This window comes from Zalophus californianus, chromosome 1 (genome assembly GCF_009762305.2).
Source record: "Zalophus californianus isolate mZalCal1 chromosome 1, mZalCal1.pri.v2, whole genome shotgun sequence".
NCBI lineage: Eukaryota > Metazoa > Chordata > Mammalia > Carnivora > Otariidae > Zalophus > Zalophus californianus.
In genome coordinates, this window is record NC_045595.1 from 184,538,846 (window position 1) to 184,560,460 (window position 21,615).

At 36.5% G+C, this 21,615-nt stretch overlaps 1 protein-coding gene across 1 annotated transcript in view; it reads left to right on the forward strand.

Moving 5' to 3' along the window:
- The window catches only part of ROBO1 (roundabout guidance receptor 1), a 1,115,645-nt gene extending 1,094,310 nt beyond the window's left edge, over nucleotides 1–21,335 (forward strand). The window contains 5 exon segments of the mRNA XM_027585188.2: nucleotides 1,378–1,784; nucleotides 4,639–4,791; nucleotides 12,114–12,422; nucleotides 18,212–18,408; nucleotides 19,671–21,335. Of these exon segments, the coding sequence (XP_027440989.2) occupies nucleotides 1,378–1,784; nucleotides 4,639–4,791; nucleotides 12,114–12,422; nucleotides 18,212–18,408; nucleotides 19,671–19,685 (1,081 nt within the window). The 3' untranslated portion in view covers nucleotides 19,686–21,335.
- Nucleotides 21,336–21,615: the final 280 nt, after the last annotated feature.

Here is a 21,615-nt window from a genome sequence, read left to right on the forward strand (position 1 = left end):
TTGCTCTGTGAGTATGATAAGGATGGTAAGGGAGAGGGGCTGGAACCAACTTACTGATGAAGGACTCAATTCTGGGCAGCGTCTCTAGGCATTTGTAGTCCCTGAACAATTTAGCCACATCTTCAGGTGGATTACCAGTTGGTGGCATTCATGCTGTATCTTTTCTAGCTTCCTAAACCATGGAGGTGGCCAGAAGACGCTAGAACCTGATCTCACTACCATCTAGTGCTTGTGCTCAGGTTGGCACACTTGTGTGGAATCTATCATCTTCCTTACTTCTCAAAGGCACAGAATTTGAAGAGGTGTTGTTATGACTTTTCCAAATGACATTCCCCCTTATATCATCTCTTTAATCTTGCTTAGAGAGCATTGGGACTGTTGAGCAGGTCACGGACTAAGCAATCCTTCTAGTTAAAACTAGAAATCACTGTACGTCTTCCTTTCTGTCAGGCACTTTCCTAAATTAGGAGGTAATCTCTTGACATTCTCCCCATTTGGGAATAACTTCTTTCCACCAATTTCACTTTACACTGAGGTCAAAACACTATCTTCTCAGTCATCTTATCCTCTCTGTGGGTGATGGTGATGGATGGTAGTAGAAGGACTGCTGTTAGCTGATGTTGTTCTCTGGATCAGTGGAGAGACGACTGAAAGTAGTTATTGGGAACTCTGTGAACTTACACTGTAGAATACCACTCACATTGTCCTCAGCCTTGGTCCTTAATTAATTTCAACATATCAAGAAAAATACCTGTAAGCATTTTATGTAACAGGTAGGTGGAATAATGGTAAAAGTGATAGGTTTAAAAATAGCTAATAACCTTTGGTGAATAATTCAGGGAAAAAAATGCTCTTGGCTCCCATAGCCTTTTGTTTTAATAGAATAAAATCTAAAGGAAACTGTGTCATATGCTGAATATATGATTGTTCCATCCTATGAAATTCTACCGTCCATAGTCACCATGAATGAGTCCATTTGCTTTGAATGGTAGGCGTGGAAATGAAATAAAGGGAAAGAAACATGTTTATGGAGCATCTGTTCCAGAACTGATGTCTGTTGTCTTTGGTAATAATAATCTATCATTAATATTCAGTGAGCTTTAAGACAAGTACATAGGCATGTGTTTCCAAAGTATGTATTACTTCTCCTTTTTTAATTGAATATAATCCAAATGATAAAACATAAGGTGACTGTGACTTACAAGTAGCTGAGGATATTTCTGTTAAACTTGAATCGAAAGGAAGCCCAGCTTGGTTAAATTAGCTCCCACAGAAGCAACAATCAAATCAGTGTACTTGGCCAATTTCTTGATTAATGTATTTTGTGTGTGTCCTGATAATGAGCTGAGCCAAACCTGTTTATCCATCTTCCTGCAGACGGCAGCCAGTGAGCCCCCCTCCACCACCACGGCCGATTTCCCCACCACATACCTACGGATACATTTCAGGACCTCTTGTCTCAGATATGGATACAGATGCGCCAGAAGAGGAAGAAGATGAAGCGGACATGGAAGTCGCCAAGATGCAGACCAGACGGCTTTTGTTACGTGGCCTTGAGCAGACCCCTGCCTCCAGCGTGGGGGACCTTGAGAGCTCTGTCACTGGGTCCATGATCAATGGCTGGGGCTCAGCCTCGGAGGAGGACAACATTTCCAGTGGACGTTCCAGTGTGAGTTCTTCTGATGGCTCCTTCTTCACCGATGCTGATTTTGCCCAGGCAGTGGCAGCAGCTGCGGAGTATGCTGGTCTGAAAGTGGCACGACGTCAAATGCAGGATGCTTCTGGTAAGTTCTGTGCTTGTCACCAAGCTGGAAAAGAAGACTCAATGGGTGCACGTCAGCTGATGGTTATTGCCTAGGAGCTTGTGTCCAATGTGAAGTGCAGCTATTATTACTGTTTTTTATTTGCTGCCTGAGGAAACCAAGATCCAAGCATATGACATAGCTTGGTTATTCCCTTTTTCTGGACAAGGCTTTTTAAATCTTCTAGTTTATTTTAATTTAATAAATCCTATATAATGTGAGTGAAGCTCCCTGGAAAGCCCTTGTTTTTATGAAAGTCATAGCAGATAGGTGTACAATTTCTTTAGGTGTGCCTATAGTCAGGTGAGGTTTGTGTTACATGATTTTTTTTGAGGTGTAGAAAGTAATCAAAATAAAATTCATTGTGATAGTTCTCTTATTCTATTTAATTAGAAATTCTCTAAGAGAAATAAATATGCAGAGGGGGGACACTCAACCATTGGAAAATGGGCTATTTCTCCTTAACCCCCATTATCTTCATGCCCTCTCCCTGAGAATATTAATTTAATTAGGAAGATGGAAAGATGTGTGTGATATGCATACATTTTCAAGCATAGACGTTTCATATTTAAGGCAAACATTTTTAATCTAGTAATTTGGAGAGGAAGTTAATCCAAATGCATATTTTTTCTGTTTTCCTTCGTCATTGCCAGTACCCTGTTTACAATGATCATATATCTATTATGTTTGAACCTATTTTTATTTATCACCTATTCCCAACCTTGTTTAGAGAGTAAATAGTATGAAAAAGGAAAGAATTTAAATTAAAGTCATACATTTATCACATGACATTTATTTCTGTAGGATGGAATATATACACAGTATACATTCATATACACATTGTGTAAATGAAAAATACAAATAGTAGAGTAAAATAATGTGGCCAGCAAAAGATATATTTCTGAGAAATAGAAGGCTATCATAACACATCCGTAATCGCTATCTTGTTTTGTTGTTTTATTTTTCTCAGTTTGGTAAGTATCACGTTGGTATTTTTACGTATTCTCTTCAGATACTGGATTGGCCATCGTTTTTTTTATCATTTGTAGAATGTGTTCAGAGAAAATAAGGTTATTTCTATATGTTATTTGTCAAGAGCATGTTATAGGAAAAAGAAGTCTAGTACCCCCTTGACCTTTTATTGTAACATGTATTTATTTCGGCCATACTGGTATTTTATGAAATTCAGCCAAATTCCTTTTTTTCCCCCTCAGTCGCTACTGAATGTAATAACTATCCAAACCTACCTATCTTTCTTAATAACTAACATCTAACTGTGTGCATAGCTTTTATTTCTCCTTATTTTTTAATCTTCTGTTAAAAAAATAAGGAAGTGAAATTAAGCATCTCAAACTACTGCTTTCAGATTGCATTAGAGATGCGTTTCAGTTCATTAAATCAACAAAACATGGAAATAACGTTGAAAATTCATCTGTAAACGACCTGATGCCTCAGGGTATATGAACAGTAGATGGCTTTACACAATAGAATGAATAATGTGCTCAAGTCTCAGCCTTAATTCTCTCTTTTCATGGATATGTAACTTTAATTGTAATAGTCTCCATCATTGCTAAGGGGAGTTTGGTTTAATATTTTATTGTATTGTAATTTAGTGGCACTTCCAGTTTTCGTTTGGCTCATAATTATAATGAACTAAACATGCATTGGCCTCTGCCTATTAAAATATTCTTCTCAAGAAAGGGTGCTGCTGATCATATGACTTGAAGTTAATATGAATGAATAATCCAATCAAATTGCTTCTCACTTGGCTGCATTGATGAATATTATTTAATATGCATCAGTTAGGATTTTTAAATATGTGGCTTCTTCTGTCTGTAGCCAAAAGACATGTTGTGTAGGTTTGTTTGAAGTTTCTTACAGTACAAAAAAAAGTTCCAGCTTTGTGTGTCTGGAATTTCTAAAAACCAGAATAATGAAAGTCAAGCATAGGGCCAAGATTTCCCTTGCTGTTATGGATTAAATATTTTGTGCCATTGTGATACAACATCTCTGTAAGACAGCCAGAAAACCGGGGAGCTCTGAGATGTACTGTGTCTAATTAGCACTTTCAGTTTTCACTGGTACCTGCAAATATTGTCCCTCCAAAACGAAAAAATGAAAACCACCTCTGCTACCACCAAAAAACGTAGAAGTTTCTGGAGGGGTCACTTTATCCAGAATCAGCAAGTAAACATCTAGTGAAAGAAAAGGGGTATAAGTAATTTTGGACAGGTCTAAATATGTGAGCTTTAATTTTAGGCCTCCTAAGGAAGAAACACCTCAGAATGTATTGATACTAGGTATCTGCCTTCAAAGAATAGCATAAAAACATATTTAATTAAAATAAGGGACATATTTAGTACCGTTCACTCTTAGAACATGAATTTCTTAAGGACCCTGGTGATTCCCTTGAGAAAACAATGTACATTGAATATACTGTGCAAAAATCTAATATTTTTGTTTACTAATAACACTTTAATGAAGTTAGTTGCAAAAGTAATTGGGATGTTTAGGCACCTGGTTGGCTCAGTCTGTAATTGGGATGTTTTTCTTTAATAAGTGGTGTCAAGAACTTTAACAGAATAAAAGTACCATGGTTAAAAAAAAAGAGCCGGAAAAAACTTTCAGCATCTTTTTTTTTTCCAGTGGATGGATCAGGCAGAATGACAAAAATCCTAGCGTTTGCTAGAATAGTTTATTTAAAGCTATTTTTAGGAGATTAGGGATGCTTCTAGTTCTAATGTTTTCTTTTTCTTATTTAATGTTATAATTAAAATTCATTGATGAGTTTGGCTCTGATTTTTATTATTTATTTATTTATTTATTTTTTACTCAGGCCGCCGCCATTTTCATGCGTCCCAGTGCCCTCGACCCACAAGTCCTGTTTCTACAGACAGCAACATGAGTGCTGCTCAAATACAGAAGGCCAGACCAGCCAAGAAGCAAAAACACCAGCCAGGACATCTGCGCAGAGAAGCCTACACAGATGGTAAGGCCATTGAAACGCATGAAAACATCTATGAATCTCGCCTATTCACCCTGGCTCTCTAGGACTAGACAATGCGTCCACTGGCATTAGAAATTACATTAAAAAGTCATTAACAGTAAGCCTCCTATTACTTAATAGCAGTGATCAACTTTCATATTTTGTCAAGCATCTTCAGTACTTCTAATAAGAGTTATTTAAGAAGCTAAGAACAGTGTATATTTTTATTATGTTTAAAAGGTTATTTTGTTGTTGCAAACAAATAGACATCACTGTAGTTGAAGTAACGACAGAGACTGAACCTTCATCGCATTCCCTGATAAATCTTCCCAAACGTCCTCTTCTTGTTTCCTTTTGGAATTTTGCATTCAAATACAATTCAATAAACTTGTCTGAATATTAATTCTAACTATGGTGGTGTTACAGTTATTTTTCTGCACCAAAAGGCAAATCGCATCATCTTCCTTCATGCCTTCACATACAATATCGACTCTCACTGAAGAGGTAATGCTTGTATTCTCAAGGGAGCCCAGGAGAATAATGCAAACATGGTGATGTTGTTGAGAGAAAGCCTTTAATGAAAGTGCCTCAGGTGGCCCAGCATTTATTAAACCCGCCACCTTCTCGTTTTATAAACAACCCCAAGGGCTTTGTTGGAAATTCACGTAAGATAAATTCTCTCAGACTCACCCATCTTGTCAAGTTTGCTAAATTCACTAACGGGGTGGGGGAAGAAGGGTGTCACAGACACTGTCCCCCACCTCCTGGTCCTCTCCAACCACAATCTGATTAGGACTTTCATTACCAGTCAGCAATTTTTCAAAAAGGGCATCATTTGCCATTATCATATGAAAGCCTAATATTATAGATCCTTATCCAAGGTTACAAGGAGGGTTTTCTGAGGCAATTCTCCCTGTGATTCCTGCCACTTGACAGAAAAATTTAATACAAAGCTCACAGCATGATGAGCACAAGTAATTTTGCAATGAGTGTGGCTGTCCATGCTATTATCTGTACTTTATTCAAAGTATTTTCTCTCACTCGCATCTATCTGATATCAGACTACATTAAATACTGGCATGACACAGCGCACCTGGGCCTCCTGGCTTCTGCCCAGGACTCTTTTGTCAGTGAAACTGAGCTGTCAGAATATTATCTGATTTTGAAGGGTTATTACAGTGGCTTTGTGCATGTTTGCTTCTGTAAAGGGACAAACACAAGGTGTAAATCCCCAAACTCTATTGGCAGTTTTACATTTATGGAACCCCTGTAATGGCATTTTATAAGTTTTATAGCTGTCCTATCAGTTTTTATTATCTGGAAGAGAGTGCTCCTCACTGAAAAACTGGTCAAACAGCAAACCTGGATGTAAACACATCTAGGTTGAACACAAAAGGGAGAAAACCTGACCTAAAGCTCTGTGTAGCCCTTTCCAGCTCTTATTTATACTTGTTTTGAGGGACTTCTAGCATTGAGGGATGCTTTTTCAAAATGCTTTGAATAAATACATGCCCAGTTAAAGGACGTGGTATCACAGTTATAAATTGCACTATGCTTGAAAATTGTGATCTCTATTTATTGTACCACATTCTGCAGTCCTTTCTTCCATGTATTTAATAATTAAATATAAATTCTAACTAATCCCTGCAGAGTAACTAGTAAACTGAATGATGAAACACCAAGGTTGTTTATTTAACGTTAATTTTAGAAATACCAAAGAAATCTAATGAAATAAATAAAACCAAAAAAGTTAATTTGAAATATTATATGGATTTTTCATTGTTTATTTCACAAAAGGGATTATGCAAAATTATCCTAGGATATAAAGTAATGTGGAAGCCAATAATTATTTTCTTGAAGTCATAAAAATAGACAAAATGGAAATATGACTAAAATTATTTTTTAAAATTTTCGCTTTAACTTCCTTTCAGCATTTTGATAACCATCTGTCTTTTGGCTATGTTTATTGTACTAAAAAGTCTTGGACACTTTCTGATTTGATAAAGAGAAAATACCAAAATATGTGTTATTATTTACATATCCAGCAATGCATATTGATGAAGTAAAATCAAGTAAATGCAAATACTTCTTCATGTATCAAATAAGAGAAATGCATGTACTCTTGTTAGCAGTGGTTATGACATGGGAACACTGGGTCATTTTCTCAGAAATCGTTTTCTCAGAATACTATTCCATTTTTGAAAAAAAATCATAGACCATTTCATGAAGAAACTCAGTGGCAGACACAATTAGTACAATTTACTAAGAAAGAGAAAGAAGAGGGGAGAAGAAAGAATTTAAAGAGCTGCCAATTGTTAAAATGTGAATTAAAAACATAGTAGTAAGACATGGAGGGTTTTTTTTTTTTAATTTTTGCCTTTTAATGGTTAAAATGTTAACTATGTTGGCTGACTTTGATTATTATCAATAGACTTCCTTTGCGAACTAATTTCAGAATACAGTATCAGTCTTGAGTTTGTAGTGTCTTTACTTAGTAAATTTTGTTCGACTTCTGTATTTGCTTCATAGAACTTTTGTAAACGATATAAAGAAAGCTAAAGAGTGGCTGTGTCTGACCCGATGAAGCGTAGTTTGTGATGATCCTTGTCAGTTGCCAATTATATGAGTTTTCTAGGGCTGACATAACAAAGCACTATAAACTAGGTGGCTTAAATGACAGAAATTTATCTTCTCACAGCTCTGGAGGCTAGAAGTCCAAGATCAAGGTGTTGGCAGGGTTGGTTTCTTCTGAGGCCTTTCTCCTTGTCTTATAGATGGCTGTAGTCTCCTTGTGTATTTACTTGGTCTTTCTTCAGTCTATGTGTATGCCCTAATCTCTTCTTTGTATAAGGAAACCAGGTAGATTGGATGAAGGCCCACCCCAAGGACTCCTTTTACTTTAATTACCTCTTGAAAGACCCTATATCCAAATACCATCTCATTCTGAGGTACAGGGGGTTAGGACTTTAACATGTGAACTTTGAGGGGACACAGTTCAGCCCATAACAGCCCTAGAGTCCCTGATCTGTGGCACTGTGACCATACCTTACTCTGCAGGTAAATCCTAGGCCTCAGAGAGACCCAGGGAGTACTCAATGCACAGGGGAGTACTGTATGCTATAGTCACCATGACAGGCAGAATCTGTTTATTTATCTCATATTTGCCGCTTACAAGTTTAACCCAGATGAAGGGTAGGATTTAAAATATATGAATATTTATTAGTCAGAGTCTTAGCGAGTTAAAGCCAAGCATAAGTGCATTTCTAGGACCTTCTAATAGATTCTTCCCACCCCCTCTTTCAACCCTTTCGACGCATTTACATACTTGATTTAAAAACCAAATCTACATTATTTCTCCAGCCCTACTTTTCATAAATTATAAATTCACCACCCTCTTTGGAATGATGTTATTTTGACTTGATTTATCATTAATTACAAGGTCTTGGGACTTTAAGCAGCTAAGTAAATAGAGTGCTGGATCTCCATAGTGAATTAATGCTGGCAGAATTGTCTGCATGCATGTGCTCTTGACATTTTACTTTATATATATTATACTGCTTTTGGAAAGTATTGTATAAAGAATGATGTTTATGTGATTATATAAGGTGTCTATATATATATATGTAAAACAGGTCCATGATCCTATTTGTTAAATCCAATTTGAGCTACTGTTGGTATGTACTGGGTGAAAGTCCTGTTTATCACTATGTGAAATACAGAATTGTTCATAATACAATGATCCCTGCTTTGACACAGTAATTATTTCATAATACCTAAAAATATTTATTTGGTAACCTATTTGTATGAGAAATAAAACCTACAAGCATTTGCCTCTCATCATCAACTAGATACAGAAGCAATTATCGGGCGTCTGGGGGGCTCAGTCGTTAAGCATCTGCCTTCAGCTCAGGTCATGATCCCAGGGTCCTGGGATCGAGCCCCGCATTGGGCTCCTGCTCAGCGGGAAGGCTGCTTCTCCCTCTCCCACTCCCCCTGCTTGTGTTCCCTCTCTCACTGCCTCTCTCTCTGTCAAATAAATAAATAAAATCTTTAAAAAAAAAAGCAATTATATACAGGAAGTTAGAACTCTTAAAATTACTATGGGGTTCTCTTCTCGTTCTCTACCTGTGTTATAGAGCATCTGGAAATAGATTTTGTCTCGAGAGTCACACATTCCCAAGATTTTATATGCTCTTATAATAGTGGTAATCATCAGCTTTGGTAATCTGATGAACCCAGACATTTTATGATTTGTTGATAGTGGCAGTTACTTTCTGCCTGCTTGATAATCTGTGTTTGCAATTTGGGGTTGAAATCTATAGCAAGGAGATAGTGTGGAAATGAGCCTGTAGGCCCTCACTCCATCTGCTGCCAGGTATGTTCTGAATTAGATTTTTCCCCTTTCGTTGCCAGTCCCAGGCTCAGTCTGAACTTAGAACTGCTCTGCCTTGGGTCACTTGGCTTTAAGCCACTCAGTACAGTCTGTTTTTTTAACTATCTCTTTTTGGTTATTTTTAATAAACAAGTAGCAGAGGAAGGAGGACTCTCATAGTACCTTTTTTTTAAGTATCGGGCTTTTTTTTTTTTTTAATACATTAAAATAGTAAGGAGGAAAACCAGGCACAATGACAATGGTAATATATGTTGTAAGGCAAAAAAAATTTTTTTTTGATTTTATAAAATCAGGTGAAAATCAATGCAATCGGCTGTACTTTGGTTACCATTTTAGGTAATGTTTAGAGGCTATTTATATGAAACTAGAACATGATGAGCCATGAGAACGAACAACAACAAAAAAATGCAAGTAAAAGTTGGACCACTTTTAATAATGGAGTTCTAACTAAAATAACTGGTAAGAAGACAGTACCTCAAGCTCTCTGCTTTCAAAGACCAATACGATGGATTCTAATGCCTTAGTTTTAGTATATAATGTCAAAAGACTATTAGTTTAAAAAAGACCTACACCTATTTATGGAACAAAAATGATTAATTCTTGGGGCTCCTGGGTGGCTCAGTCAGTTAGGCGTCTGACTCTTTGTTTCAGCTCAGGTTGTGATCCGGAGGTGGTGTTATCGAGCCCTGCATCGGGCTCTGTGCTGAGTGCAGAGTTTGCTTCAGATTCTCTCTCCCCCTGCCCCTCCCCCACTCTTTCACTCTCTCTGTCTCTCAAATAAATAAATAAAATCTTAAATAAAAAAAAGAGCTCCGAAGGCATAATATTAATACTCAAGAATTTCTCATGCTGGTATATGTAAATGACAGTGGAACATTGTCAGTAATAGTAAACTATATGGAAACAACCTAAATATTCCTCTGTGAGGATTGGCTAAATAAATAATGATATATTCATTCAACAGAGCATTATACAAACTTTTCAAAAAAAGAGCAGAGCTGTATGTACATATAGGGAAAGGTATACAGCTACACGGGTGAAAAAAAAATGTAATTCTACCTATGTCAATAAGAGAGGAAGCCTGCATATTTGTGTGTGGTACTTTTCAGCAGACCTCCACATAGGGGTGGGCAGAGAGGCACTATACAGCCGTAGGGGTGGCCATTTTATGTAGTCCCTAATGTGAATGATGATCCCTGGATTTATGCAGCTTGGTAGGCCTGATTTGTGTGTATAAATCATTTCTGGAATGATCTATAGAAAAATATTCAAACTGATTACCTCCACATTATCAATATTGAGGATTTGAAATGGAGAGGGAAAGACATGAAGGGTTGTACTTTCAAGTTCTTACGTACTTTTGATTTATTTTTAACATGTAAATGTATTTTTTTGTTGAAAATGTTAATTTTTTGCTCCTAAGCATTTAATACGTGTTTTATAACTGCTTTTTAGTTGACTTATCCTATCACCTAGATATTGCTCTCCAAATATGAAAACATTACCATTTTTGAAGTCATGACTGAAAAAACCATGCTGATAATTCCCAACTCTCTGTATCTCTGGGTCTTGACCTCTCTTGAAACTCAGATTTTATGTACAGAAACCTGTTCGACATCTCTGTCTAGGTGCCTCCTCTCCACTTTTCTAAAACTGAACTTACACTCTCCCTCTGCAGGCCCTCCATCTCTTCCTCATCCCCTCCTTCCTCATTTTCAGTGAAGTTTCTCTCATCTGTCTAGTCAACTATAGCAAAATTCCTAAAAGTCATCTTAGATTCTTTCCTTTCCTTCCTCTACTATATTCCATTGATCATTAAATAATATTGATTTTTCTTCCTTAAGATCTCTCAAATACATCTCCTCATCTGAACAGCCACCAATACAGTTCCATCCCCTATCATTACTTACCTGAGCTATAACATTAACCTCTTGCCCTCCTGGATTCAAGCCTTTCCTTTTAATTCATCCTCCGTACTAAAGGCAAAACAAACTAAAGCTGAAATGTCTTCATACATATTCTTCTACTGAGTTACCAACTATTATTAGGATATCTATTTCTGCCCCCTGGAATGTACATAGGAGTCAAGGATAGCACCCCTTAAAGAAAATAAATTTTTTAGATATCAAATTTGTACACACTTTTATCCTTAAGTATGTCTATAAGAAGTTGAAATATATGTAATATCCAGTTATATAGATATGTGTGTGTGTCTTATATATAATTATATATATATATACACATTAACATATATATAATGTATAATGAAAGATAGATAGATAGATGATACTAACTTATATTTATACCAGAGATTATCTGGTTTAAAACCTCTGGGTGCAGAGACCCCATCAATTAATGGTAGATTATAAACACAAAATAGAATGAAATGGTATAAAGAATACTGAACCAGAGATTAAGAATCTAAGGGCATTGGTCCTGGTTCTGATCATATCTCGATTTGAGATTGAAAAATAACTTAAGGTCTATGTGTTTGAGTTTCCCTTCTTACAGAACGAGAAGTGATTTAGGCTAGATTAGAGGTGGCAAATAGGTCTCAAGTGCCAACCTCAATCAATTTGAAGTGGTTGCCTGAAGAATAAGGCTATGCATTTGGGACCATCAACATTATGCTGAAATCAATTAAGAAGATCTGTCATGGTTGGGGGAGAGAAAGTGATAGCATATATGCCCATATTAGCTATCCCAAGAGTAGATAATCTTTAAGTCCCGGCTCTAGGATTCAATATTTTTCTGCCATATAACAATGAGAATACATTGAAATTGATCTTCTTTGTTCCTTGGTTACCTTCAATTGTTCCCATTCATTTAAGATATATTATCTCACAACTGAATGTGACTCCAGTGCTACTATTAATATTTAAAAATTTCATAAGAGGCAGACTTTTACAGTATTTTCAATATTTCTTTCTAGATCTTCCACCTCCTCCAGTGCCACCACCTGCTATAAAGTCACCCACTGTCCAGTCCAAGGCACAGCTGGAGGTGCGACCTATAATGGTGCCAAAACTCCCTTCTATAGAAGCAAGAACAGACAGATCATCAGATAGAAAAGTAGGCAGTTACAAGGGGAGAGAAGTATTGGATGGAAGACAAGTTGCTGATATGAGAACCAATCCGGGTGATACCAGAGAAGCACAGGAACAGCAAAATGATGGGAAAGGACGAGGAAACAAGGCAGCAAAACGAGACCTTCCACCAGCAAAGACTCACCTCATACAAGGTACTTATTCATTCAAACAGCAAATAAATACAGATTGAACATATGTTTGCAAGTTGCAGTGTTAGGTTCTCTTAGGCCATATGAAAAGTGGTAAGATTTAGAAATTTACTCTCTAATGGAGGAGACAAGCATGTACTCAAATAATTTTAATATAATTAAATTAAATTAAATACATAACATTATATAAGACTTCCTTGGACAGTGCCAGTTGAGTTGAGTTTTAAAGGAAAGCATGATTCTAACAGGTTAAACAGAGAGAAGGGGACAGCAGGTAAAGGAAGTAGGTGGGAAAAAAACCATGTGAGTGTAAAAACAAATGTTTGGTGAACATTGATTTCTAGTTCGGCCAGACACAAATAGTGAAAGATAAAACTAGAAAGGTCGTTGGGCCAGATTGGGAAGGCTGGGAATATGATCTAGAGTGTGGGATTTATGATATAGGCAGTGGTAAGCGAGCAAAGAATTTTGAACAAGAAATGACAGAATCAGATTTTTAGAAAAATAACTGGCAGCACTCTATGTGAAGGAAGAGACATTGGACCTGTGTAGATGAAGGTATCAGATCATTATAAAATATTTAGGTAAAAACTATGAAAACACTGAATTAACATAGTTGTGTGGAACAAGGAGAAAACAGCCTACATTGGCATTTCAGAGATAGAACCAGAGGTGACTAATTGAAAGTAGAAAAATAGAATGAAATTATGGGGGCGCCTGGGTGGCTCAGTCGTTAAGCATCTGCCTTCGGCTCAGGTCATGATCCCAGGGTCCTGGGATCGAGCCCCGCATCGGGCTCCCTGCTCGGCGGGAAGCCTGCTTCTCCCTCTCCCTCTCCCCCTGCTTGTGTTCTCTCTCTCGCCTTGTCTCTCTCTGTCAAATAAATAAATAAAATCTTAAAAAAAAAAAAGAATGAAATTATGGAGTAAAGCAAAAGTTACTCAAATGTTAATTAGATGGCCCTGTTGGCTAGTGGAACCTAATTGTACTAACCAATGTAGAAAAAAAGAAAAAAAAAAAAACAGGAAAGATGTCTTAGGGAAAAGAATTTCAATTTTGAATGTTTTAAGGTGCTGATAAGAGCACAGATACGAAGCAGCTCAGTAAGACTTTAGAGAACTAAGTCTAAAGATCAGGAGAAAGGTCGTGAGTAGAGAGTGTGTTTTAGAAACAGCAACATGGAGGGGAAAATTATATGAATTACAAAGGCTAAATTATCAGCAGTGATACACTGGTTAATGTTGAACAATCAATTCTCTGGGAGGAAAGCAAAGCAAAACCCTAATTTGTAGCCATTTACTCACTTCTATTGGGTAGTTAGTTCCAAGATGGCTGGTTTCAATCTGCTAATATGACGTCAGTGAATGTGGAGTTGGGAAGACTTGGGTACTCTTTTTTTTTTTTTTTTGAGAACATGTGAGCCAACTCCAACACACCAATAATCAACAGTGATTATATTCAAAGGTTAAGCACAAGAATGACTTTCTATAGTGGAAATTGAGATGGATCTACCAAGAGATATAAAATAATCAGGATCTCCAAGCCAGAGAGAATAGTACCCTAGAAAGAATGGAGGAGGAAATTTTAAGATAGAAAGAAGTCTAAAATGCCACCCAGGAGTAAAAGTTGGGTGTCAACAGGAGGTGGGGGCTGGGGGAAAAACACATGAGGATTTTGCAGTATGTTATTTGTGGGTGGTATTCAAAAGAATTGTTTTTAGTATTGTAGTCAAAATAGAAGCCAGACTGTAGGGGCTTGTAAAGTAAATGGAAATTGTGGAAGGGAGGTGATGAGCTCTTTTCAGAAGGTTGGGAAGAGGAGACATTGGGAACGAGTTTGCCAGAAAGGCAGAATTTGTAAAATGCTTTAGGACAGGATTATTAGAGATGAAAGAGAAGAAACCATTTAGGAGAAAGAAACACAAAAAAGGGGGAGATTGATGAAAGAGTCTAAATACAACTACTACTGTATTTTAATAGATATATTGCGGTAAAATTAGACATTAATCTCTTGTTCTGTTTATTATGAGCCCCTGGTCATTAGCAACTTTCTTTCAAAATGGGAGTCAGTTTCACTCTGTTCTGTGACAGGAAGCCTGAACTCCTAATCCAGGCATGGACTCAGCAGTAAAGTGATAAGTAAAAGTACCTTTCAGGCAGATGCCTCTGCTATGTGACCGCAGAGTACTTGGTGTTATCCCCACAATCCAAAGTTTGAAAAACTTAGCCTTTTTATCAGTTAAGCAAAAGGTGATCTGGCTCTGAACTTTTGACCCATACTGTACTCCCAGTAGTGATTTATAAATATAATGTCATGACATATATTATGAAGTTTATACATGGCCTGAAAGTATAGACCAATTTGCCGCTATAAGTAAGCTTTCTCTAAAGCATTGGGATTCTTCAGGAGAAGACTTTACAAACCTGGAAAGATCTTGGTGTATGCAGAATTAGAACAAAGTGATGAAATTATTTTATCAATCTTTAGAAATTTATTAAGTTGTCCTTTGTGTTATAAAAATATTTCTAACTAAAGAACTACTACTGGAACTATTAATCTAGAAACAAGGAACCTTATTTCATGGAAAGCACTGAGATACACTGACCAGATTATTATTTTGAAGGTCTTACTTTCCCAAATTGTTATTTGAAACATAACCCTACATATATGTGTCATTAAATGATCATTTCTATGCATTGCTATAATTTTTACCTTCATAGTTCAGTTGACATTATTTAAAATGAAAGAGGGACCCAGATTTACATGTGTAATGAATGGTCATTTTTAATTAAGGAGAGTGGTCTTCAAGACTTGAATGACTGAGCTATTTGCTGACATTTATCTCAATTAGTTCAATTTGTTTTTACATATATTAAACATCCACTGTGTTATAAAGCATTGTACTTGTCCTGATATTTATGTGCAAACAGGAACCTTGACCTCATGAAGCTTATAGTCACAGATAGGTATCCGTACATTTATAGATATACTCATATTTGGTATAATGTTTATGATACTATAGTTGAGAGTCCAAAGAAGGGACAGTTAGCCCAGGCTTGTGGGGTATGTAAGGTAAAGAAAGACTTCTTGATCTTTCTTCATGGAAATGATGAATAAGCTGAGTGTTCCTGATGGGTGAAATTTAACTTGGGTAAGAAAAGTGGATAGGTTATTCTGCCAGAGAAACTCAGCATGAAAAGCTCTGAGGTACATTGAGAAGATTATAAGAAATTCAGTGTTACTAGATAATAAAGGTGGTCAAAGGGGAAGCTCTGGAGGTAAATGAAAGTCTAAGTCATAGAGTGCCTATAGTTCCTACGAGAAGGCAGCTGAATGAATATGGTTTAGAGGGGAATGACTTGAGGCGGGGATCTATTAGTAGATATTTACAACACCTGGAGAAGAGATGCGGTGGATACAAACCAGGCTACAGGAGCAGAGGTGAGTGGGAAAATACAAAATTTAACAATTTTTAGTGTTAAAAATCAGGTTCACTTGTGTATATTTGAATGTGTGGGAAAAGTACATTTAAGGAGTACTGGAAAGTGGTTGGAAGGGAGGGAAGACTCTAAAACAATTTCAGTTTTCTGTATTTGTTGTCGTAATGATTAGTATTGTCATTAACTATTTAGGGACTACGGAGACGAATGAAAGACAGGATGAGGTCAATGTTCGACATACTGAGTTGGAGGGATACTTCAGAGGAAGTGTTCAACATAGATCAGGAGTTGCAGATGTAAATTAATGATTTGTCATGATAAAATATTAATTAAATCTACTCATTCATTCACTCAAAACTATTTATCAATGACCTATTACATGTCAAGCTGAGAGTATATCAAAACACAAAACACTGAAAAATACCTGCCCCCATGACAGTTACAACCTAGAAAAGGTTACAGTCTGTGAGAATAAAGGAAATTTCCCAAAGTGAGTGGGAAAAAGAATGTATATATACACTACGCTAAGTGTTTAAACCTGCAATATGTAAGATGCACTGCATTAAGAAGAGCCCACAGGAGACTGGCCAGGAAGGGAGGAGAACTAGAAGCTGGGAATAGTGATGTTTAAACTGATGGTGGTTTCCAGATGAAGGGCAGTGACAAGTCCAGAGACATAAGGGCTGAAACATGATGAGCATTATCAAAGTCCACAGTGAATTTTCTCTCCCATTGTAGTAATGTAGGCATGGATAGACTTCCGTGGGATTCAGAGTAAGCAGGAGTTGTTTCTACTAGTATTGAGTCTAAATTGCTTTAAGAAGCTTTGCTGAGCTGTAAGGACAGGAAGAAGGTGTTGATTCATGTAGAGCACAGGCTTACGGGGAAATTTTGAGCGAGAGAGAGATTTTATATTGTAGCCTGACAAAAACTAAAGTTAATGGAGAGAAAAAGATTGATGGAACAGGGACGGAAGATGAAGGTCACAGGATTCTTAATGCTGTGAAGCAAGGGTACAGGAACCAGGAACAGTGGTCTTGATGGACTGTGAGACCCCAGTGAGTCTGAATCTGGATGAGGGGTGGAAATTGTGATGAGTAGAATATAAGGAGAAAGATGCCATCAAGGAGGACTAAAAAGGTGATATAGGTAGACTGGTTTGGCCCTCCCAGGAGGAGAATGTTTTGTGCAAAGGTCAGGGAGTATTAACTTAGAATGGGTGCTGGTTGGGCTAGAGGTGAGCCTTCCTCACTCTACTGCAGAAAACTTCAGTGGAAACCTCTGGGGAAATCAGATTTCATTCAGGCAGCATGGACATTAGAGGAAGTGTTTGGGGGAGGAAAAAAAAATGCATGAAGAAGAGTTGTTTTTTCATGTGTTTAGTGTCCAAAGGGTAGAGTGGACAGGCTTTGGAGAGAAGTGAGCTCCTGGAAGATGCATCAGTATAAGCAGCACCAAATTAAAAGCAGTATGGAGGGACGCTTGGGTGGCTCAGTTGGTTAAGTGTCTGCCTTCAACAATCCCAGGGTCCTGGGATTGAGTCCCGCATAGGGCTCCTTGCTCAGTGGGGAGCCTGCTTCTCCCTCTGCCTTCCGCTCTCCCTGCTTATGTGCTCTCTCTCTCTCTGACAAATAAATAAAATCTTTTTAAAAAAATTATTAAATAGATAAAAAAAAGCAGTATGGAGATAGAAATTCAGGAGATGGCATTTAATTAGAATGGCTTTGTGTTTTGAGCTAGAAACAATGGCAGGCTTCTGAGATTCAGGGCTCCACAATGTAAATATGATGTTGAAATGGAGGATGACATCTTGGTGTCTGGAAAGTGAACCTGGGCTTGGTTCTGTTTTGGTAATTTGAGGAAACTGGGCTTTGTTTCTTTCAATGCCTTGAAATCTTCATAGCTTGCATAGGGATTTCACTATCCCCTCTGTTTTTACAAGAACAATAGGAGCTCCTCTGGGTGTAGATATTATTAATGCTTTTTTAGAAAAGTGGAAACTGAGGCCTAAAATAATTGGAAATCACATAGTGAAGGATAGAACTGGAAGCTAAGTCTGACTCCAAGTTTGGTTTACCTCTCCTAATGATGTTGGTCTCAAGTGAGTTTGAGGTATGCAAGAGCTTGCAGAGTGAAATCAACTTGAAGGCCAACCACTACCAGGAAAGACAACAAGGGTTGTTATTTTCTTTTTCAGGACAGTGCTGCCTTTTTAATTATTGTTATAAGATGTCCTCATTTATTCCTCAAAAATATGCTTCCTCGTGCAGAATTACAGACATAAGTGTGTTACATTATGCCTTGAAAATGTACAATGCTGTTCATACACACTTATTATATTTCATTACACAGAGGATATTCTACCTTACTGTAGACCTACTTTTCCTACATCCAATAATCCCAGAGATCCTAGTTCTTCAAGCTCAATGTCATCAAGAGGATCAGGAAGCAGACAAAGAGAACAAGCAAATGTAGGTCGAAGAAATATTGCAGAAATGCAAGTTCTTGGAGGATATGAAAGAGGAGAAGATAATAATGAAGAATTAGAGGTATCTATAACTTTTTTCCAAGTTTCTCAGCATTATACTGGTTGTTATATCAGCCTCAAAGTCAGGAATATTTATCAGTCTACAGAAATGTTACTGTTTTACCACAAATCCGAATGTTAGTGATGCCAGAAACTGAAATTCTGTGAATTTAGTGATTTCCCCGAAATGTGTTCCAAAGTTGTAAATGGTGATCATAATTTCTTTTTTGATCTAGAGGGCATATTCATCTGCAGATATTCAGATAAGAAATTTATATGGCAATCGTGTTGTTAGGAAATAAGAACTATTTATCCAGATAATATATTGCATAGTATTATAGGTTATAAAAACCAGTAAGGTGACAGAGTTATCAGGATTTGAATGAAGGTGCTTAGCCTATGTTATCGGCCACCAAGTAATTACTGGGGTTAATCTGACTGATTTGACCAACTATCTTCCACCTTCATTCTTCTGAAAATGAGAACCTGATCCTTGACTCTAACCTTCCTGGATGGAGGAGTACACTTTTTGAGTCAAATATATACTCCTTTGTTGGAATTTATAGATAGCGATACAAGATAGAATTGACAGTACATCATATCACAAAATCACCTCCTACCTATTTTTTTAAGACAGTGTTTTCCCCATTTAATAAAAAAAAAAAAGTTGAGGGCAAATTTCTCTTCTTCCAAATATATTTAATCCCAAGTAGATTGTTAAATGAACATTAAACTGAACTTTTAAAAATAGAAGATGAAACATTTTAAGGAATGATGTCGAATTGAATTTTCTGTAATCCCAAAACATTTTGATTTTGATGTTTAAAATAGGAAGACTTTTTTCCTACAGTTGTTATGAGAAGTTGTTTTATAAGTTCTTTTGTTTATTTGTTTTTGGTTGGGTTTTTTTTAAGTAAGAGCACCTTTTTGGAGGATAAAAAGTCATCATACATAACTCTAATAACCACTTTGAACTACAATGTTGAGTTGGGGCTATGGAGAGTAGAGAAATGCTCCCTATACTGCCCCCCTTTCCCCTACCCCACGAGCCCCAATACCCAGACATTGCACAGAACACAGTTTGGTACTCGCAGAGAACTATTGCATTTTCTATCAAAATCAGCTAACGACAAATGAATGAGTTGCCATGAGCACTTTCTAACATATGCCGGGGAATGAATGAAGAAATACCAACTGTAAGGTTGAAAACATATAAATCAACGAAACTCTAAAACCGTACTCTAAGATTTATTTTCAAATTTAACAAACACTTTTCTCTTACAGGAAACTGAAAGCTGAAGACAACCAGAGAGGCTTGTGAGATCTGATGTGAAAATTATCACTCAAGATGCCTCATGTCTGATGACACATGACGCCAGATAAAATGTTCAGTGCAATCAGAGTGTAAAAATTGTCATTTTTATTCCTCTTATTGGAATACCATTTTTAAAAATTTTATTGGAGTTTTATTGTTGTTGTTTGATCTTTATCCTGAATGAAGAACTTCCCTATTCCCCTCGCTGTTGGAACAAACCACCTTACTTCCAGCAAGGGAAATATTTGACTCCTTGCTTCAGTCATCAGCCAGCAAGAGAGAATGACACAGTTCTTTTGCATTTTAACCCTGAGATATGGCATTGCACTGCTTATATACCAAGCCAACTTTCAGCAAAGTATTGATCAAAGATACAAAATTGATTAATCAACCTCATGCCAAGGGCTGTCAAGAGAAAATCTTTCTATAACCAACTGCTAATGCAAATTAAAACATACTTCATTTTAACATGATTTTTCAAATCAGTCTTTCATACCACCCTCTGCTGGGAGAAAATAAAATATAACAAATGCAGAACAACCACAAATCAATTTGAATGGGGTAGAAACATTGTAAATATATGCTCTTTGCAACCCCTGGTGGTACTTTATTTTGTCTTCATTTCAATCATTGAAGTATATTCTTCTTGGAAATATACTTTCGGATAAGTAGGGGTAAGCCAGTTGGATCTCTGGTTGTCTAGTCATTGTCATAAGTAAGCCTAGCAAAAAAAAAAACCTTGTTCTATTTTTCAATCAAATGCAATTATAAATGCGTATTATAAACAAATGGATGTTTTTAATGACCAATTGAATAAGGACATCCCTATCTTAACTGGCCTAAATTTCTTCTGGTAGTGTCAGTTCAACTTTCAGAAGTGCCACTTAAGGAAGTTTGATTTTTGTTTTTGTAATGCACTGTTTTTAATCTTTTTTTTTTTTGGTTTTAAAAGCACAATCACTAAACTTTATTTGTAAACCATTGTAACTATTAACCTTTTTTGTCTTATTGAAAAAAAAATGTTGAGAAGCGTTTTTAACCTGTTTTGTTCATGCTCTATGTTTGTATTTGGAATATTTGAATGATGACAGATGGTGAAGTAACGTGCGTACTTTATTGTGGGCCATGAACAATGGTTCTTACTTTTCCTGGACTTAAAAAAAGGTTTAAGTTTGTTGTGGCCAATGTTGAAACTTATAAGATTTTCTTATAAGTTCAAAGAGAGGCATTACTTGCTTTGAATTGCCAAATGATGCCCTCTGACTGTAGGTTTTTATAATCCTTTTTTGTCATTATATGAATTTCATTGACTTGATAATTGGTGCTATTTGAGGAAAAAAATATACATTTATTCATACACAGGTATCAGGCCTGACCCCACTGGAAAACAAAGCCAAACAAAACTGAACCACAAAAAAAAAGCTGGTGTTCACCAAAAACTAAATGTGTTCACTTAGATAATTTGAAAGTTACATAGAAAGGGTGTACAGTACTAAGGGAACAATCCATGTGATTAATGTTTTCATTATGTTCATGTAAGAAACCTCTTATTTTTAGCCATAATTTTGCATACTGAAAACCAATAATCAGAAAAGTAATTTTGTCACATTATTTATTAAAAATGTTCTCAAATACATCATTCTTTCTTGTGTTGATTTCTTTTGTTTTTTCATTGTGTGATCAAATTTATTCCATTTAATCACAAAGTTGTACTGTCTTAACATTTCACCACTATAGTATCAGATGAGTGAAAATTCTGAACAACCAGGCTTTACTTATAAGGAAAAATTCTCATTTTACTCCATGGAAATTAAAGATATAAGATCAATCAAAACCTAGAAGGCATTTGATCATAGAATACCATTTTAATATTAAGAAAGCATTAAAATGTTTATTTGTGTGTATCTGAATTTC